Below are 22,332 nucleotides of genomic sequence, written 5' to 3' on the forward strand. Positions count from 1 at the left end.
GAACCTGCCTCCCGAGGCCTCTTGCCCGGCGGGAGGCGAAGCGCTGGAGGGAGGGGGTGGCGGCATGAGGGCCGGCAGCTGCTGACTCCACGGACCGGTGCAACATGACCCGCGGCCCGGTACTGGTCCGCGGCCCGGTGGTTGGGGACCCCTGGTGTAGACCATGCATGGGTAAACAATTTGGGTGAATGACAAAGATAAAAAAAAGTTGCTGAAAATAATAAAAGGGGAAAGGAAATAAATAAAATGAATAAAATATGTAAGAACTACTTTCTATGTATGAGTCTTACTGTCAAGCTCAGAAACTAAGAGTACAGGCAGTTCAAATTTATATATGTATAGATCCGACAGGAAAAAAAAACCATATAGCCCCTCCCTGGTACAAAGCTGAAGGGATCAGATCCTGTGGCCTAGAGGTTAATTCTCTGCCTTACAAGGCAAAAGCTACAGGATCAAATCCCAGTAAGAGTATGGCTAGCTGATGAGGCCAGAACAAGGCCAAAATAGTGCTGTCCTAGTCTCCCTTAATTTTAAAAATTCAGCAAAAACATGTGATACGTGTACATACATACATACATACATACATACATACATACATACATACATATACAGTGGTATCTCTACTTAAGAACGCCTCTAGTTAAGAACATTTCTACATAAGAACTGGGTGTTCAAGATTTTTTTTTGCCTCTTCTTAAGAACCATTTTCTACTTAACACGAGCTTGGTAAAATTTCCCAGGAAATTTGAGAGCGGCACAAAGGCCAGGCCAGTTTCCTGCCATTCCCCCTGGGTTATTCTCTCTAGTGTAACATATGGGAGGTAGCCTCCCGCCGGCTGTATGGGAGGCGTGTGCTCCTCCTTGCCGCCTCAGAGTCCCTCTTTTTTTTTAAAGCCTTAAAGTTTTGGATTTTTTGGATTCCCCTCACCTCATCTTCCTACGGCAGCGACTGTCCTCCTCCTCTTCTTCTTCCTCCCCCAAATTCCGAGCTTTTATTTCTTTCCTAATGGGTTTGCACACATTATTTGCTTTTACATTGTTTCCTATGGGAAAAATCGCTTCTACTTACAAACTTTTCTACTTAAGAACCAGGTCATGGAACGAATTAAGCTCTTAAATAGAGGCACCACTGTATATATATACATTTGACACATACATACGTGCGTACGTACGTACGTACATACATACATACATCACGTTTTTGTCGAATTTAAAATTAAGGGAGACTAGGATAGATCAATTTCGGCTTTGTTCTGGCCTCATCAGCTAGCCATACCCTCTCACTGGGATTTGAACACACACATATATGTGTGTGTGTGTGCGTTTATTGCATGCTAAACCTTTCTAGAAGAATCTGAACTACTAAAAGTCAAAGTGAGTGGTAGATATGAGCTAATGGAATTCAAGGTGGGCTGGACAGATCTCTTGTGGGCGTAAAAGGATTTGAGATTGATGATGTATTTGACCTCTCCCTCAGTTTGGTCATCTCCTACACTGAAAACACAACTCTCAAATAATTTGAAAAATTGAAAGTTTTATTATTGAAAACAGCAATGCAAATTCCAAGCATGCATCTTTCAAAATGCTGTCCTAGCATAGAACTCTAAAATGGAGAAGATTCTTTTACAATTAGCAAAGGCTGTGGAAGAGCACTAGTGAAGATGATCAAATTATTTCACACGGTGTATATAGGAAAAATATTGGAATGATGCAGTCGCCCAGATATGGAGCTCTAGCCTCACAATTAGGAGGCTGTGAGTTTGATCCTAAGTAGAGGGAGATATTTCTCTCTGGGCGCAGTGAGGATATATCTGCTGAACAAAACTCCACATTGGCGACAGGAAGGACATCCAGCCATTAAACTCTCTGTCCTGATATATAAAAGCAGAGTAATGCAGGAGGTCTAGATAAGGTATCAGAATATACTGTGGCAATTTAATGAACAAGATAAATGAAAGAAGACACGTTTGTATAAAACAGTAATTTAATTTACTCTTCAGTGAAAAATATCTTCAGTCTTCTATTTACCGAAACTTTACATCAGCTATATTCAGCTTATTTATAAGTAGATATTCAACCAATCCAGGTTACAAGTAAATACAAAACCTATCCAGGTTTCTTCGTATCACTATCTCAGTTCTACTCAATATCTAACTCACGCTCAGACTGCTCTAGCCAGCTAACCACCATCAACAGCAAATGACCAACCACCAACAAGACCCACAAGGAATAGTGAAGTTGATCTGCATATTATAATGCTCTGGCCCAATCGCATTGCAGTTCACACATGGGCATGTTTTACATTCTACATTACCTTATACTGTATGGTAATACATTTCAACTTTTACCTTACATGATACTACAATGAAATATCACTTGGGATTGCTATTCCTAACACTCTCTGCTCCATTTAGTTACCCAGACTGCATCCCAGAAGGGATTATGGGGTCATAAAAAGGAGATGATGAGGATATAGGAAAAAATATTCCTTTAGATATTTCGGCCCCGAACTGGTCAATATGTACAATTAACTCAATCGGTGGAACCTTGTCTAGTGATGACCACAATTTTCAAAAACATTTGGCATGCCAGCTTTACCCATCCAAACTCATTCATCAACCATGCCAAATGGACATCCAGTGGCTTTTTTTTTAAAAAAAATTCAATTTTCCACTGAAATTCAAGAAAAGTACTGTCCTTGGGGCTCTACACATTTTTTTCCAGTGACTCTGCCATGACCGGTACGCGCCCTGGAAGACGTCTTCGGGGACCTCTCGCAAGGTCTTCGTCACGGCTGATTAGATCTCTTCTATGGATGAAAAACGCACCTTGCTACAACGCACTACGAGTCTGCGAGTTCCTGGCCAAACAGCAGGTGCCAACACTGCCCCCCCCCCCTAATAGTCCAGACATCGCCCCAGCAAACTTCTTTTTGTTCCCAGCCCTGAAAGGAACCAGTTTTTGTCCATAGAAGATCAATAAATTATTTTTAAAAATAATAATTGCATTACTTTTGGAATGCACCCTTTATTTTGGTGTGGTCAGTTCTATTAGATAGTGTGGTAATCATTTATCAAATTTTTCATGTGAGCTGAATTGTGTGTGGTAGCAATGGATCATGATCTTTTTATATTAATTTCCTTATTGAGTCATTGTTGAAATGGTAGATTCAACATATGAACATAGAGGTAACTTCTTCTTCCCTATTTGTTACTATAGATCCTCCGGGTGTCCCCCAAAATTTAAGTTGTGAAACACAGAATTATAAGGAAATAAAATGCCAGTGGGAGGAGAAAAGGTACACCTTATTTTGTGACTCAAGAAGAACTCAATATTCCTTATTTGAAAGGTATGTTTTTAATGTACTTTTTAAAAAGTGTCTGTCTGTCTGTCTGTGTCTGTGTGTAACATATTTTTGCTTATAATGAAAATAATAATAATAATAATAATAATAATAATAATAATAATAATAATAATTTATTAGATTTGTATGCCGCAATCACAACCACACATAACTCTTAATGGTCAGAGAAGGGGATACATTAATTGTCCCATGCCTGGTGACATAGATAGGTCTTCAAGGTTTTGCGAATGATAATAAGATAGATGGTGAAAGAAATTTATTGATTTGGTTTGGTTTGGTTTGATTTGATTTGATTTGATTTGATTTATTTAATTAATTTATTTTATTTATTTATTATTTGGATTTGTATGCCGTCCCTCTCCGAAGACTCGGGGCGGCTCACAACAAGTAGTACAAATCACAATAATCCAATCAGTTAAAATATTTAAAGCTTTAAAAAACCCCATGTACTAACAGACACACACACAAGCATACCATGTATAAATTAAACATGCCCAGGGGGAGATGTTTCAGTTCCCCCATGCCTGACGGCAAAGGTGGGTTTTAAGCAGTTTACGGAAGGCAGGAAGAGTAGGGGCAGTTCTAATCTCTGGGGGGAGTTGGTTCCAGAGAGCCGGTGCCACCACAGAGAAGGCTCTTCCCCATGGGGCCCGCCAACCGACATTGTTTAGTTGATGGGACCCGGAGAAGGCCCACTCTGTGGGACCTAATCGGTCGCTGGAATTCGTGCGGCAGGAGGCGGTCTCGGAGATATTCTGGTCCAATGCCATGAAGGGCTTTAAAGGTCATAACCAACACTTTGAATTGTGACCGGAAATTGATCGGCAGCCAATGCAGACTGCGGAGTGATGGTGAAACATGGGCATACCTAGGTAAGCCCATGACTGCTCTCGCAGCTGCGTTCTGCACAATCTGAAGTTTCCGAACACTTTTCAAAGGTAGCCCCATGTAGAGAGCATTACAGTAGTCGAACCTCGAGGTGATGAGGGCATGAGTGACTGTGAGCAATGAGTCCCGGTCCAGATAGGGCCGCAACTGGTGCACCAGGCGAACCTGGGCAAACGCCCCCCTCGCCACAGCTGAGAGATGGTTTTCTAATGTGAGCTGTGGATTGAGGAGAACGCCCAAGTTGCGGACCCTCTCTGAGGGGGTCAATAATTCCCCCCCCAGGGTAATGGACGGACAGATGGGATTGTTCTTGGGAGGCAAAACCCACAGCCACTCCATCTTATCCGGGTTGAGTTTGAGTCTGTTGACACCCATCCAGGCCCCAACAGCCTCCAGGCACCGGCACATCACTTCCACCGCTTCGTTGACTGATTTGATTTGATTTGATTTGATTTCCGCTCCTCTCCGCAGACTCCGCATACAGTAAGTGATATAGGATAGAGATGGGATTCCATAGAGCAGGGGTATGTCTCCAAACTTGCCAACTTTAAGACTTGTGAACTTCAACTCCCAGAATTCCTCAGGCAGCATTGAGGATGGAAAGTGGTGGAAAGGCAGGATTGCTTCCTGCCCCATGAGACCCTGCGACCGGTCAGGTCCCACAGAGTCGGCCTTCTCCAGGTCCCACCAACTAGACCATGTCATTTGGTGGGGAGTCTTCTCTATGGGGGCTCCGGCCCTCTGGAATCAGCTCCCCTCAGAGATTCCTACTGCCCCCACTCTCCTCACCTTCCATAAGAATGTGAAAAGCCATCTATGTCGCCAGGCTTAGGGTCACTAGACCCTAGCTTCCAACCGACAAATGTTATGAATGCTTGTTGTTGATGTCTGAATGTGAATGAATTATTTTTAATGTTCCTGTGTTTTTAGAGTAGTGTAGCTAGTTATATTAATTGGATTTTAGGTTTTTGATATTGTGTACTGTTTTTTATTATGTTGTGAGCCACCCCTAGTCTTCGGAGATGGGCGGCATACAAATCCAATCAATCAATCAATCAATCAATCAATCAATTAAAATAAAATAACAAAATAAAATAAAATAAAATAAAATAAATAATAAAATAAAATAATAAAATAAATAAAATAAAATAATAAAATAAAATAATAAAATAAAATAAAATAAGAAATAGATGGAGGAGAAAATGTTTTACCCAGGCTTTCTTCAGATTCAAAGATTAAAACTTTGTCCAACTTTTGAAGATCTTAGCCATTCCGCTCATTTCCCTCCGCCCACATCTCGAAGCCCACCTTTGCAGAAAGCCAGTTTCCTCTCCCTACTTCTAGCAGGGCTGACCTGGAGTGGAATAACAGAGGGCCAACAAGATATGGTTTATTCAGTGACATCTGGATATGTTTTTTTTTTAAAGTCAACTTATTTCTCCATTGAAATCACTGCATGACTGTGATTTATCAGACCTTTTCTATGAGATATTTTCTCCGTTTTTAATCATAACTTCTGTTTAACTTTTCAGCAACTCTGGGTTAAATGTATCATGCACAAATGGTTGTAAAGAATATCGCTGTAATTTTACTTTGCTGAAGGACCAAACAGAATACAACTTCACACTACATGCTTCCAGTCATCTTGGCCAAGCAGAAGCCTCCATCGTATTTGATATTAGGCATAGAGGTGAGAGTTTTCTTCTGTGCTCTGCTGAAAAACCTTTCTAATTTTTTTTAACCTATTCAAAATTTAAACTTTTATTTATCCGCCATGGAAAAGACGTGTTCCATTTATAGCCTTGTCCTCCTCGTCAACCTCCCCCTCCATCAGATGTGGGTTGCTCCCGCTTCACACCGGTTGTATAGAACCAGTAGTAAATAACTGGTGACATCACAAAGCTGATTCTGTTGGTGTAGGCGCGTGGACGTTGGCCTCTCTTTTTTTAGATTTTTTTGGGGGGGAATTTTTTTAAAAAAATTGCTGTTTTTTTAACTTCTGCACATGTGCAGAAGCCGAGATTTTGGCTTTGATTGTGCACCACCATCTTGCTTTGGGCTTTGGGATGGGGAGGGTTGCTTGTTTTTGCCCACATGAAACATCCAGGCAGTGAACAATGCATGCATAGCCACGTGGCACATGAAGAAGTGAAATGATGGCGAGGTAAGTTAGAACCCACCTCTGGTCTTCGTGCGTGTGTTTATGTGTATGTACTGTATTGTTTTGAATATAAGACACACTCCCCCCCCCCTAAAAGAGGGTGGAAATGTTGGTGCATCTTATACACTGAATACAGCCATCTTTGGCCTACCAAAGCCCCTCCCAGTGCAAAATTGGGTGCGCAGAGGGTTTGGGAGATCTGCAGAGTGCTCCTGGATGCCTGAGGGTAAAACCACCCCCATTCTTGCAAAAGAACCCACCCCCAAAATGGTCCATTTTTCATAAAAACGGGGTGCACAGAGGTTTGGGAGATCTGCAGAGTGCTCTTGGGACATGGGGGAGAGCAAACTGTGTTTTTTTTCCTTTATATTTTTGAAATCTTGGTGCATCTTATACACAGGTGCGTCTTATGGTCCAAAAAATGCAGTGTATGTGTGTATGTGGTTTAATGGGCGAAGTGTGTAATGTAGAAACAGGGAGAGCCAATCTCAGCTGTAGAAGCTCCCTGGATGAGCTCTCACTGGAGACACCCATTGCTTCTCATCCCACCTACCTCAATGATAGGGGTGGTTGTCGTTGGGGAAAAGTAGAAGATGACAGCAATGTGAATTCTGTCTTGAGCTCCTGAATAAAAGGCAGGATATAAATCTAACGCATTCCTGATATATTTTTGTATATAAAAATCTTCGGAGTTTTTGTAAATAAAGTCCTCGGAGAGGGATGGCATACAAATCTAATAAATTATTATTAATTATTACTATTTATTTATTATGTTTTTGTATGTAATTTATATTTTTGTATTGTGTACCATTCCTTTTCCCTATCACAGTGATGGCTGTGCCACAGGGGGCATGCGGAGCCATATCTGTTGGCATGCGAGCTGTTACCCTAGCTTAGCTCCAATGTGCATGTGCAGGCTGGCCAGCTGATTTTCAGCTCACCTGGAGGCTCAGAGAGGGCATTTTCGGCTTCCGAGAGTCTCCAGGCAAATGGAGGAAGGCATTTTTGCCTCTGGAGCCTGGGGAGGGTGAAAAATGGGCCTACCAGATGCACCAGATTTTTGGAAATGGGCTATTCCAGGTCTCTAGAAGGCCTCCGGGGGGAGGGGAGGCCATTTTTGCCATCCCCAGGGCACTGGCGATAGCACACGCGTGCATGCTTTCGGTACCCGAAGAAAAAAAAGTTCGCCATTACTGCCCTATACCATTCAGCTTGCTCCCATTTTCTCCACTGCGATAGCCCAGGACTTTTACCTAGTTGAGTCTGAGAAAGAATGTGATGGAATGTATGGATGACCTTTGTATGTGTTGGTATGTCTCGGTATAGCTAGGCTATGAGACCTTTGACATACACTGAGCAGAGAATTTTAACTGAGTATGGATGTGTGGTAAAGCCAAAGAAAAAGACACAGACTTGGTTATGCTTAATAAGTACTATTTACATATGTACAAAATAGAAATCCATAACAAGCACTAAGCCATCCAATATAATAAGCACTAAGCAAATACACTCCCCCTTCAAGGCAAAGCAAAAGCGGATGAGTGTTAAAGCATCATTGAGGGAATGAATACTGGCGCCCTCTTATGGTGAACCAGCCCAAAATATTTAAAGTGATAGTACAAGAGACCACAATAGGTAGTTGACAATGGCAAACCCTAACGACCATGTACCTTGTACTAACTGTATGGATGAGCTTGGAGAAAGAGGGGAAGAGAAGCTGATTGGAAACAAGCAAGCAAGAGAGGAGAGGAGCCTCCAGTTGCTTAATGATCACCAGAAGAAACTTTAAAAGGACCTGCCCTAATAGATCAAGCAGCTAAAAGTCATGGTGGGAAGTTTTGTACTTTCAGATCTGGTTATTGCAGGAATAATTCAGAAATAGTAAGAGTGTGTTTGTGTATGTGTGTAGAGAAGGATGAATGCTAGCCAGACTTCATTCTTGACAGAATTTATGGGTCATCGTGGATCAGTGAAAAATTCAAATTTATTCCTAGCAAGGAATTTGGTGGAATGTCAAAACAAAATCCTTACTGGTTGTATGCTAATCTCTTAGTTTACCATTTTGTGCCTCATTGGTTTGCCAGAGAATAAACACAAGTTAGGATTTCATTTAATGAAATATGTTTTTCCTTTCCAGTTTACCCTTATACTCCTACAGACTTAAAAGTGAGCAGTGTAACTTCATCCAGTTTCAAATTGTCATTCCTTTTGCCTGGCAATTTCAAAGAAACCAAACTACAATGTCAGGTTCAACTTTCCTATGGCACTTCCAAAGAAAAAAGGGTAGGCATCCTATGACCTTTTTATAATGTATTATTGTCATGTCTATGTGGCAAAATTATAATCATCCTTTGGGGTCTCTTCTTTGACATGCCTTGCACTCAGTCTTTATGCATGGACTATACATGTACAGTAATACCTCATGATACGAACTTAATTGGTGCAAGGAGGAGGTTCGTAAGACGAAAGGTTCGTAAGACGAAACATTGTTTCCCATAGGAAACAATGTAAAGTCAATTAATCCATGCAACCAAAAAAACCCCCGCAAAAAAACGGCTTTCGGCGACTGCTGGGAAGCCGCGCGGCTGTTTTAAAAGGTGACAGACGGCCTGGGGGGCTTCCCAGCACCCCCCCGAACCCGGGTTCGGGGTTCGGGGGGTGCTGGCAAGCCCCCCAGGCCGGCTGTCACCTTTTAAAACAGCCGCGCGGCTTCCCAGCTGTCTCCCGAAGCCGAACGCCAAAGCCAAACTTCCGCGTTCGGCGTTCGGAGACAGCTGGGAAGCCGCGCGGCTGTTTTAAAAGGTGACAGCCGGGCTGGGGGGCTTCCCAGCAACCTCCCGAACCGAACCCGGGGTTCAGAAAAATTTTGCCTCTTCTTACGAACTTTGTTCGAGTTACGAACCGGCGTTCGGGAGGCTTCTGGGAAGCCCCGCCGCCCGGCTGTCACCTTTTAAAACAGCCGCGCGGCTTCCCAGCAGTCTCCGAACGCCGGTTTGTAACTCGAAAAAAGTTCGTAAGAAGAGGCAACATTTTTCTGAACCCCGGGTTCGTATCACGAGTTGTTCGTAAGACGAGGGGTTCGTATCTTGAGGTACCACTGTAGTTTAGTTTGTGGTCCATTTTATTTTATTTATTTACATCTGCTCATTCCAAAGCAGACTCAGAGCGGCTAACAAGTGACATAATTATAACAATAATAAAATACAATCAGAATACACAATAAAATCAATAATATAATAAAAAAAATAAAATCCAAAAAAAAACCATACATACACTACAGTCAATCTAATTCCAGGCCTGCTGGAAAAGCCAAGTCTTAATGGCTTTCCGGAAGGCCAGTAGGGAGAGGATCCCTGGGCGCAATTGATTCCATAGGGTCGGAGCTGCCACAGAGAAGGCTCTTCCTTGAGGTCTCACCAATCAACATTGCTTGGTGGATGGGACCTAGAGAAGGCTGACTCTGTGGGCCCTTACTAGCTGCAATGAGGTATGAGGTTGGAGGCGGTCCCGTAAATATTCCCATTCTCTTAATTCATCCTCGACTCTGGTTTTCTTCCACCTGTCTGTTTCCCATGGTACAAGGACATTTGTCTACTGCATTTCTGGAAATAATGCATGGTTGCAAGAATAGTTGATTGGGTACATCAGTGCTCTGCCTCCTGATTAGGTGGAACCAACAAATAGTTTTTGCATCAATCTTTGCCTGCATATCTATTGCTATTGCTATTGCCCTGAGTCTAAGGAGAAGGGCAGCATAAAAATCGAATAAATAAAATAAAATAAATAAATAAATATCATTCAGTGGAACATTAGAGCTCTCTTGCTATGCTACATATGAAAGTGATCTATGCGGGGAGGATCTTGCCCTTAAATTTGTATTTTTTAATAAAAGAGTGATGCACAAATTATATAAAGAGCCTTTCATAGCATGGGCCCAGGTTATCTAAAGAACCAGCTCATTCTAATAAGATGAGATGCAGTGGTTAGAGTGCAATACCTCAGGTTACTTCTGCTGATTGCATGCAATTTAGCAGATCAAATTCACCAGGCTCAAGATTGACTCAGCCTTCCATCCTCTCAAGGTGGGTAAAATGAGGACCCAAATCATTGGGGGCAATATGCTGACTCTGTAAACCGCTTAGAGAGGGCTGGAAAGCAATGTGAAGTGGTATATTGTCTATTGTTATATCTGCTCTGAGAGTAGAAGTATATTCTACCGCACGAATCCCAGCGGCCGATAAGGTCCCACAGAGTTGGCCTTCTCCGGGTCCCGTCGACCAAACAATGTTATTTGGCGAGCCCCAGGGGAAGACCCTCCTCTGTGGCAGCCCCGGCCCTCTGGAATCAACTCCCCCCAGAGATTAGAACGGCCCCCACCCTCCTTGTCTTTCGCAAATTACTCAAGACCCACCTTTATCGCCAGGCATGGGAGAACTGAGACACCCTCCCCCAGGCTTTTATATTTTATGTTTGGTATGTATGTGTTGTATGGTTTTTAAATTGTTGGGGTTTTATTTTAATATTAGATTTGTCTCACTGTTATATTGTTTTTGTATTACTGTTGTGAGCCACCCCAAGTCTTCAGAGAGGGGCGGCATACAAATCTAAATCATAATAATAATAATAATAATAATAATAATAATAATAATAATAATAATAATAATATTGCAGACTCCATTGGTGAAGGTATTTTGCCTGGCAGAAGGTTCCTGAAGAACATTTTCTACCAAGGCACTTAACCACTGGAGCATCCTGCCCCTCCAAGTGAAATCTGCACTTTTTAAAAATTTGTTTATATGTCCAATACACAATACATATAGAAGAGAATAGACATGAGGTAATATATATAAAGAAAAATATAAAATAGAGAAGATATATGAAAGGAAGAAAATATATATGATATATGAGATAAAGGAAAGAGAATTGGACAGGGGACGAAAGGCACACTGATGCACTTATGTACGCCCCTTACTGACCTCTTAGGAACCTGGAAAGGTCAATTGTGGATAGTCTAAGGGAGAAATGTTGTGGGTTAGGGGTTGACACTACTGAATCAGGTAATGAGTTCCACGCTTCGACAACTCGATTGTTAGTCATATTTTTTTACAGTCAAGTTTGTAGCGGTTAATATTAAGTTTGAATCTGTTGCATGCTCTTGTGTTGTTGCAGTTGAAGCTGAAGTAGTCATTGACAGGTAGGACGTTGCAGCATACTTCTCCTTCTAGACTTCTAAAACGAATACCTGGGTCTGCCAGCTGGCCAGAGGACCCAATAAGGGTCATCTTGAATTTAAAGGATGTTCACCTGTTCACTCTGTTCTGTTCTTTTCCTTTCCATTTTAGTTAATTGTTCACTCTGTTCTGTTCTTTTCCTTTCCATTTTAGTTAATTGAATTTTAAATGTATAGTTCTTGTTTATTGTTGTCATGTTTTACATGGTAATCTTAATTGTATGACTGTAAGTCACCTAGAGTCTCCTAGTGAGGTGTGTGAACTGTAATAATAAAATAAATAAAAACTGGATCATGCAACCATAATTCTAACCATATATTTGACCTAAATATATGTTTCTGTTTTCTTCTTTAAGAATGAGTTTCTGGATCATTCAGGAAATTCACGTTACACAATCTTAGTGAACAAATTGTGCCCATTCACAAAATACTGTTTCCAAGTTCGCTGTGCCACTCCAAAGCCTTTCCTTTGGAAATGGAGTGATTGGAGCACGAAAAAATCCCAGACAACTCAACAAGCCAGTAAGTGTACTGAATTTAGGATGGTTAGGAATGAAAATTGAAATTAAACACGAGTCCCATATTTTTCTATGATTATGAGATTCACCAGAAAGCACCATTGGATATCTTCTAAGCAGCAGGTGCATCCTGATAATTATAGATCTGATCATTTTTGGCTTTGCTATGGCACGAAAAACAGGCAAGGTATGGTTCCTGTTCATTTTGCATGCTAAAATAGAATAGAATGGAATTGTATTAGCCAAGTGTGATTGGACACACAAGGATTTTGTCTTTGGTGCACATGCTCTCATAAAAGAAAAGATACGTTCATCAAGAATCACAAAGTTTTCACATGGGATCAAAATGTAGGCACTGTAAAATTACAGAACATGATTATCTACCCACAATCACAACGGGAATCATGAATCTTAGAAGTAATTCCTTAATAATCATATTGTATCTTATAGGTCATAACCACCAGAATAAATTGTATAAAGCATCAGAAACTCTTCCAAATCAGAGATTTACTATGCTTGTGTGTCACACTGATCTATCATTTGATAGATTCAGATACATTCTATGTATCAAAAAAAGTTCCAAAAACAGAAATAAAAGTCGATCATTTAAAAAGTTGTTCCTTAGTAAAACTCTATCTTACCTCTGTGGGTCAAACTTTAATACATAAATGAAAACATTTAAACTCACAACTCAAAACTTCACAAATTTCAGATCATCTGATATGTTAATTTGTATGACTAATACGTTAAACCTGTTTTGCAATTAATGAACTGAAATGTTACTAGGAAGTAACATTTGATGTATCCAGAATATCTTTAAACTAAATGGTATAAGAAAACTCTACATCTCTGTAACTATAAATATTTTTTTCCAAATAATGAAAAAGCTTCAGTAATTCCTGATGAATGAAAATGGGACAATACATAAACAAAGCCTAACATTTTAAAGAAAATGTACCTATTCCCATGTAATATTTTGAAATCACATTCATCAAATGTGTCATCAAATGCAATTGATTAATATCATTAATGCAATTAACCATTTTTCTCCTAGGACCAGCAAAAGCGCTTGATATCTGGAGAGAAAGAGATGCTAATGAAGATACAGTTACTCTCTTTTGGAAGGTATATATTATGATATTTGTGTCTTACGTTCCTATGAGCTGTGTTTTGAATATCGATTTTTAAAATTTATTTTATTAGATTTTTTAAAAATCCCGCCTTTATTACTTTGTAAGTACAGTGGTACCTCGGTACTCGAACGCTTTGGTTCTCGTACATTTCAGGTACCGAACAAAATTTTCGGCAAAAATTTGCTTCGGTATCTGAACAAAAATTCAGATACCAAACAGCCACAGAAAATTTTGTTTATTATCCGAAATGAGGGGATGGGGTGAGAAGGAATGGGAGTTGGAATCCGACACGCCCATCCTGGCCGCCCACTAAACAGCCTCCCAGTCGTGCTCCAAGCTGTAGGAAGGGGGGTGCGGCTGCAATACCGGCAGTTTTGGGGGGGGGGCTCCTTTCCTCAGTGGTTCGTCTTCCCTTTAAGCAGCTACACCAACTTTCTCCTTCCCAATGGCGGCAGAGGCTTTCCTTCGAGCAGCAGCAGCGCCGGGAACGTCAGCAGCTTCCCTTTCTCATGTCACGTTCTCGGCGCTGCTGCTGCTCGAAGGAAAGCCGCCGCCGTCGCTGGGAAGGAGAAAGTTGGTGTAGTTGCCTACAACTACAAGACGAACCACTGAGGAAAGGAGCCCCCCCCCCCTGAAACTGCCGGTATTGCAGCTGCCCTCACCCTTCCTACAGCTTGGAGCGGAAGGGTGTAGGAAGGGTGGGGGCGGCTGCAATACCGGCAGTTTTTTGGGGGGGCTCCTTTCCTCAGTGGTTTGTCTTGTTCCCTTTAAGGAGCTACACCAACTTTCTCCTTCCTGACGGCGGCGGCGGCTTTCCTTCGAGCAGCAGCAGCACTGGGAATGTCAGCGGCTTCCCTTTCTCATGTCACATTCCCGGCGCTGCTGCTGCTCTAAGGAAAGCCGCCGCCGTCACCACTGCCGGGAAGGAGAAAGTTGGTGTAACTGCTTAAAGGGAAGAAGACAAACCACTGAGGAAAGGAGCCCCCCCAAAACTGCCAGTATTGCAGCTGCCCCCACCCTTACTACAGCTTGGAGTGCTTAGACCTCAGATCTTTATCCCATAGGAAATAAAGGAAATAGCGGCTGGAAACCAATTAAACCCATTTCCATTATTTCCTATGGGATAAATTAATTCGGTACTCAACCAAATCGGTTCTCGACCACACTTCTGGAACAAATTGTGGTCGAGAACCGAGGTACCACTGCAAATCAAATCCTCAAACATACCTAATACAGTAGAACCCCGACATAAGAGCTGCTCTACTTAAGAGCAACTCGAGATAAGAGCTGGGAGGGGAGAGATATTTTTGTTCTACTTACAAGCCCAAATTCGAGATACAAGCGCCAAGGAGCTGTCTCCTGAAGCCAAATGCTAACTTCCGCGTTCGGCTTCAGGAGACAGCTGCGAAGCGGCGCGCGTGTTTTAAAAGGTTGCAGCCGGCCTGGGGGGCTCGGGGGGGGCTTGCAGCTTTCTTTCTTGCTCTTTTTCTTTCTCTCTTTTACCTTCCCTTCCTCTATTTCTTCTTTTCTTTCTCCTTCCCACCTTCTTCCCTCCCTCCCTCCCTTCACTCATTCCTCTCTTACTCTCCCCTTTCATAAGTTTCCTTGCTTCCTTCCTGTTCCTGTCCCTTCCCCCTTTCTTTCTTTCTTGCTTTCTTTCTTGCTCTTTTTCTTTCTCTCTTTTACCTTCCCTTCCTCTATTTCTTCTTTTCTTTCTCCTTCCCACCTTCTTCCCTCCCTCCCTCCCTTCACTCATTCCTCTCTTACTCTCCCCTTTCATAAGTTTCCTTGCTTCCTTCCTCTGTTCCTGTCCCTTCCCTCTTTCCTTCCTTCCTTCCCACCCTCCGTCCATTCATTCACCCATTCCTCTCTTGATCGCTTAAAGCCGGTCCCTGGTGCAAAAAGGGTTGGGGACCTCTGTCCTACAGGATTGGGTGGCAGAGAAGTTGAACATATGTAAATTTAAAAGTTTAAGAAAGTTTACAAGTTAAGTGAAAGAAACTTCACTATTCATTTATATGTACATGTACATTTCTTCATTAAAAACATGTCTTTCTGCATAATTTAGACTAACTTTGTGAGTTTTTTGAGGGCTGGAACCAATTAAAATTATTTACATTAATTCCTATGGGGAAAAGTCGTTCGAGATAAGAGCTGCTCGACTTAAGAGCCCAGGTCCAGAACGAATTAAACTCGTATCTCGAGGTACCACTGTACTCCTTGTCTTCTTATTTTACTCACAACAACAATGGCATCGGACCAGATTACTTATGGGACTGCCTCCTGCCACATGAATCCCAGCGACTGGTTAGGTCCCACAGAGTTGGTCTTCTCCAGGTCCCGTCAACTAGACAATGTCAATTGGCGGGACCCAGGGAAAGAGCCTTCTCTGTGGGAGCCCCGGCCCCCTGGGTCCCTCCGGAGATTGTGTTGCCCCCACCCTCCCCGCCTTCTGTAAGAGTCTAAAGACTCATTTATGCCACCAAGCTTAGGGTCATTAGATTCTACCCCTTGGCCAATGAATGTATAGTGGGCTTGTTTGAATGGACATGTGTGTTTGCTAATAGGCTTTTTTAGTTCGTTAAATGTAATTCTTAATTTTAATTTTAATTAATCATATCTCGATGTATACTGTTTTTTTATGTTGTAAGCCGCCCCGAGTGTTTGGAGAGGGACGGCATATAAATTTAATAAACAATAATAATAATAAAATAACCCTGAGAAGTGGGTTGGGCTGAGAGAGAATGAATGGCCTAGTGTCACCTGGCCAGCTTTCATGGCTAAGGAGGAACTAAAACTCACGGTTTCCTGGTTTTTGGCCTGGTGCCTTAAAACCATTTGATCAAACTGGGTCAATATGTAACTAACTGAGATTGAACTTTCCTTGAACTTTCACATAACCCTTTCAAAGGCATATTATTATTATTATTATTTATTAGATTTGTATGCCGCCCCTCTCCGCAGACTCGGGGCGGCTCACAGCAATAATAAAAACAATGTACAATGACAAATCTAATATATTTAAAAAATATCTAAATCCCTTTATTTAAAAACGAAACATACACACAAACATACCATATATAAATTATATAGGCCTGGGGAAGATGTCTCAATTCCCCCATGCCTAACGGCAGAGGTGAGTTTTAAGACGTTTATGAAAGGCAAGGAGGGTGGGGGCAAACCTAATCTCCAGGGGGAGCTGGTTCCAGAGGGTTGGGGCCGCCACAGAGAAGGCTCTTCCCCTGGGTCCCACCAGATGACATTGTTTAGTCGACGGGACCCGGAGAAGGCCAACTCTGTGGGACCTAACTGGTCGCTGGAATTCGTGTGGGAGAAGGCGGCCGCGGAGATATTCTGGTCCAATGTCATGAAGGGCTTTATAGGTTATAACCAACACTTTGAATTGTGACCGGAAACTGATCGGCAACCAATGCAGACTGCGGAGTGCTGGTGTAACATGGGTATACCTAGGGAAGCCCATGATTGCACTCACAGCTGCATTCTGCACGATCTTAATATGAGCACTATTGGGGAAGATTTCTCGTCTCAACAGTCACAGGAGAAATGATTTTGTAAAAACATCCTCAACACGGTCAGATGCAACAGTCAGGAATATACATGGTGGTGAGCTTGGCGTTATGTAGAACATCTCTTCAGGTGAAACATGCTTCAGCTCCTTTAGCCAGGAGTGAAATGCTATGGGTTTGGCCTGGTCTGGATGTACTGGTAGCTGTGGCCACTGGTGGTTCGGAGAACTGATAACAGTGCGAGGCTCCACCCACCTGCCTGGAGGTCGCCTTTGGCCATCTTGGGTATCCCCCTGCCAAGACTCCTTTGACGTGCCCTGGAAAATGTTGTCTTCTGGCCCATTTGTATGTCTTTATACAGTATCTCGTTTGCCCAGTGCTTTATAAATAGAGGACAATGAGGAATATTTAGACTTTTTCAAGGCATTTGTTTGCTCTCTCACTTCCTTTCTCCCTTTCCTTGGAATAATTATCTGCCTGTGTTTACACTCTATTTTTCTGGATAGCCACTCTCTGTTTTTGAAAGCAATGGATTAATAGAGGCTTATGAGGTGTGTTGGACCCTTCCGGATAAATCCACAAAGAATGAATCAGTTCCTGCATCCCACAACTCCACCAAAATAAATCTTGGGAAGAATGATTACATATTTACAGTGAAGGCAAAGAATAAGGCGGGTGTTTCCCCTCCTGCTACAATCAGTAGTGCTGAGCTTCCAGAGGGTAAGTGAAAGAGGAAATTGACGTCGTTTATAAATTGTGGGAGGATTGAGCAGAAGAGTTCCAGCAAGACTCTGTGTTTATTTTTATTTTTTTAATAAATTTTTATTGATTTTTAAAAGTTTACATAAAACAAACATATAACAGTGCACAGTGCATGTGCCCATCACCTAACAACAACACACACCCCATCACCCCCACCACCCATACAAGAGGATTAAAAAAAAAATTAATTGTTTATCTATTATTCCTTGGCTCTATCTTGATCAAGTATTATTAAAAGAGTGATTGCAATTTATTTTTCATATTTACATCACAGATTCTACTTAACATATAATCTTTTACCTTGTTCCATCGCACCATCAGCTTCTCCAATTTATTCTTATCAAAATTATTTAATCTTATTTCCATAATTTCAAAATGTATGTGATCCACCATATACAAGTACCAATTTTGTAGTGACTCTGTGTTTAAAAGCAACAATATTAGGAGGGTCGCCCAGAAAGTAATGCACCACATTTTTTTTCTTCAACAATTATTTATTGAACACAATGAAACTTACACACAAAAAAGGACGATGTTTCTTCTACACTCCTTATTTTTCCATGTAATCTCCGTCCCGTTCTTTGGCCTTCCTCCAGGGAAACACAAGGGTGTGTATGCCCTGTTGGTACCACTCCTTGTTCTGGTCACGAAACCATTTCTACACCTCTAATGGCCTCACCCTCTGTGCCCAGCAACTAACTGTACTTCTGTGGAATGCAGATTCTCCATAAACTGTACACAAATGTTTGTGAATGTCCCCAGCAGTTTCTTTCTCTGCAGTGAGAAATTCAAATGACGACATGCTGCTTGTAACGTACATCACTTACAGACGCCATTTGGGGTTTTTTGGGTTTTTTTTATAAACTTTATTGATTTTCCATAAAAATTGACAAACATACAAACAAACATTTAGCATGAATTTGGGATTACAATTCCCCTTCTTGTCATAGAAGTCAAATTTCCTTTCAGAAAAAAGAATACATTGTTAATACCTTAAGTCAACATATTAATTTAAATGAAAAGAAGAAATTTTATTCAACCTTATATTAAAAAAACCTTCATATATAAACAAGATAAAAAAGAGAAGGTAAATCATTGCAATACAGTGATCCCCCGTTTATTGCGTCCCCAACCATTGCGAACAGGGTACTTCGCGATTTTTCAACCCGGAAGTCAAAATACTATCTACGCATGCGTGCCCGTTTTTTCTATGGGCACACATGCGTAGATGGCAACCGGGAGATCAGCTGCTGGGCGGCTTCCCTGGGTCTTCCCCCTCTTGCTGGCGTCAGCGAGGAGTTTCCCCACCGCCCACGCAAACTCCTCGCTGCCGCCCGCCCTTCGCCCGCCCACGCCGTTCATTCTCGCCGCTTTCGAGCTGAGTCCTGAAGCGAATTCGCTCTAGGACTCAGCTCGAAAGCGCCGAGAGCCAGCGTGGACAAGCCGTTCCTTGGCGCTGGCTATCGGCGCTTTTGAGCTGAGTCCGGAAGCGAATTCGCTCCCGGACTCAGCTCGAAAGCGCCGAGAGCCAGCGTGGACAAGCCGTTCCTTGGCGCTGGCTATCGGCGCTTTTGAGCTGAGTCCGGAAGCGAATTCGCTCCCGGACTCAGCTCGAAAGCGCCGAGAGCCAGCGTGGACAAGCCGTTCCTTGGCGCTGGCTATCGGCGCTTTTGAGCTGAGTCCGGAAGCGAATTCGCTCCCGGACTCAGCTCGAAAGCGCCGAGAGCCAGCGTGGACAAGCCGTTCCTTGGCGCTGGCTATCGGCGCTTTTGAGCTGAGTCCGGAAGCGAATTCGCTCCCGGACTCAGCTCGAAAGCGCCGAGAGCCAGCGTGGACAAGCCGTTCCTTGGCGCTGGCTATCGGCGCTTTTGAGCTGAGTCCGGAAGCGAATTCGCTCCCGGACTCAGCTCGAAAGCGCCGAGAGCCAGCGTGGACAAGCCGTTCCTTGGCGCTGGCTATCGGCGCTTTTGAGCTGAGTCCGGAAGCGAATTCGCTCCCGGACTCAGCTCGAAAGCGCCGAGAGCCAGCGCCCCCCGGACCCCCAACCCGGGTTTGGGGGTCTGCTAGGAAGCCCTCCATGCCGGCGGCAAACAGCCGCGCCGCACATGCGCAGATGGTGTTTTTACTTCCGCAGCGCTACTTCGCGAAAACCCGCTCGTTGCGGGGGGTCCTGGAACGGAACCCTCGCAACGAGCGGGGGATCACTGTACATCTACAATTCTCACATAAGTTTTGCATTTAATTTTTCTTCTTATTTATCCATATATACACATTATTCCAAATCACATAAAATTCTGATTCCTCTTGATTATTTAACCGTCTTGTCATCATATCCATCTCAGCGCAATCTAATATTTTCTTAATTACCTCTTCCTCTTTGGGAATATTTTCCCCTTTCCAATTTTGTGCATATACTATCCTGGCCGCAGTCAAAATATGAATAACTAAATGTAGAATATCTTTCTTGTATTTCTATTTGGTTATGCCCAGTAAATAAAATTCCGGGTTTTTTTCTATCTCTTGCAATACTATTTCTTTTATTATTCTTTCTATCATTTTCCAATATAACTTAACTTTGCTACAAATCCACCATTGATGATAATATGAATAGGTACAGACGCCATTTTGAAACACTGCTGCAGCTACGCTATCAGTCTGAAGAAATGCAACATTTTCACACGCACGCCTGACAATTCAAATAATGTATAATCTAAAGTTTCACATTTGTACAATTATTGTAGGCTGAGAAAAAAAAGTGGTGCATTACTTTCTGGGTGACTCTCGTACATTTTCATATATTTTTTTAAAAGCATGCTAATTGAAAAAAAAAAGAGTAGGTGGTATTTGCAGTATTTCAATCTATATTAAAACTCCTATAAACAGATTGGCGCAAACATTAAATGTCCTACCCGCTCTGAGAGCGTGGGAAAGTTTAGATGATCTTGCATTGCTTTTATAAGCTGAGTTTTGTACAACATTTTTGGCAGCCTATGGTTCTCTTCTTGAGCAAGTAAACAAGAAGTCCTCCATTAATTGCACTTCCACTGGGTTTCTAATGAGTCTGGATATGACGGATAAAAGCTTTCAAACAAGTGATAATAATGAGCAATGTTGGTGAATCATGATCCTATTGCCTTGCTAATGGACCAGATTGAAGCTTGCTTACCCAAATATGGACGTTTTAGTGGCAGCATCCACTTGAATTTCAGTGTGGGTCCAGCTTTTTCAGGAATTGGTGCATAGTGGTTTCAAGGAAGTTTGCTTCTTCCCAATTCTTCCCTCTGTTCATATAAGACTGCTCACATGAAGACCATTGAATAATGAAATTGTTTTTGGACAAAAGCAGAAACAGTTAATAGAGCTGGCCAGTGTGGCAATTATGTTTATTTTTAAAAAAATATTGTTATATTCTGCTCATCTTATAAACAAGTTTGTGTTCATGAGATCAAAAGTAAAAACAATATAAAAATCCTAATATACAGAGTATATTTATTTATTTGTATTTATTTATTCGGTTTTTTAAATTTATTATTTATTTATTTATTATTTATTTATTTATTTATTTATTAGTTGGACTTGTATGCCGCCCCTCTCCGAAGACTCGGGGCGGCTCACAACAAGTAAAAACAGTCACAACAATCCAATTAATTAACATATTAAAATAATGCTGCCCTTCTCTTTAGACTCAGGGCAGCTTACAACATGTTAGCAATAAATACAAAAGCAATAAAAAGAAGTCAAATATACAATCTAAATCTATCTATCTATCTATCTATCTATCTATCTATCTGTCTGTCCGTCCGTCCGTCCGTCCGTCCGCCCGCCCGCCCGCCCGCCCGCCCGCCCGCCCGCCCACCCACCCACCCACCCACCCACCCACCCACCCACCCACCCACCCACCCACCCACCCATCTATCTATCTATCTATCTATCTATCTATCTATCTATCTATCTATCTATCTATATTTGATTTTTTAATGCCGCCCTTCTCCTTAGACTCAGGGCAGCTTACAACATGTTAGCAATAGCACTTTTTTAACAGAGCTAGCACATTGCCCCCACAATCCGGGTCCTCATTTTACCCACCTCGGAAGGATGGAAGGCTGAGTCAATCTTGAGCCGGTGATGAGATTTGAACCCCTGATCTGCAGATCTAGCAGTCCTTTTTAGTGGCCTGCAATACTGCACTCTACCCACTGCGCCACCTTGTCTCTCTCTATATTGGGATATATCTCTGTATATCCCAATATACAGAGCCTTGGTGCAGTGGTATATCCCAATATACAGAGTGTGGTACTGCAAGCTACTTTTGCTGATCACTGACTGCCAGCAGTTTGGTAGATCGAATCTCGGTAGGCTCAAGGTTCACTCAGCCTTCCATCCTTCCAAAGTGGGTAAAATGAGGACCCAGATTGTTGGGGGCAATATGCTTACTCTTTGTAAACCACTTAGAGAGGGCTGATAGTGAAGTGCTATATAAGTCTAAATGCTATTGCTATACCCTGCACGCACACGCGCAGTGCTGACAAGTCAGCTTCTGTGCATTAGCAGAAGCAAAAACCAGCAAAAAATAACAAAAGAAAAAGAAAAGATGACGACGGCCATGGACTGGTACCCACAGAACTGAATGCGAATGGAAGATACCAAGAGAAATTAACCCACTTTACTTCACAGAAAACAGAGCCCTTAACATTCTTGTTGTGGTTATATGTAATATGAATATTTTCTACGGCTGCATCATCACCGCTC

At 42.2% G+C, this 22,332-nt stretch overlaps 1 protein-coding gene across 2 annotated transcripts in view; it reads left to right on the forward strand.

Annotated features, from left to right (window-relative positions):
• LIFR (LIF receptor subunit alpha) overlaps window positions 1-22,332 on the forward strand; it is a 152,001-nt gene that overhangs the window by 97,671 nt on the left and 31,998 nt on the right. For both annotated transcript variants that reach the window (XM_070743423.1, XM_070743424.1), the window contains exons 8-13: window positions 3,220-3,349; window positions 5,785-5,942; window positions 8,551-8,696; window positions 12,000-12,165; window positions 13,216-13,286; window positions 17,328-17,541. In XM_070743423.1, coding sequence (XP_070599524.1) covers window positions 3,220-3,349; window positions 5,785-5,942; window positions 8,551-8,696; window positions 12,000-12,165; window positions 13,216-13,286; window positions 17,328-17,541 — 885 coding nt within the window. The remainder of the gene's footprint in view (window positions 1-3,219; window positions 3,350-5,784; window positions 5,943-8,550; window positions 8,697-11,999; window positions 12,166-13,215; window positions 13,287-17,327; window positions 17,542-22,332) is intronic.

This window comes from Erythrolamprus reginae, chromosome 2 (genome assembly GCF_031021105.1).
Source record: "Erythrolamprus reginae isolate rEryReg1 chromosome 2, rEryReg1.hap1, whole genome shotgun sequence".
Taxonomy (NCBI): domain Eukaryota; kingdom Metazoa; phylum Chordata; class Lepidosauria; order Squamata; family Dipsadidae; genus Erythrolamprus; species Erythrolamprus reginae.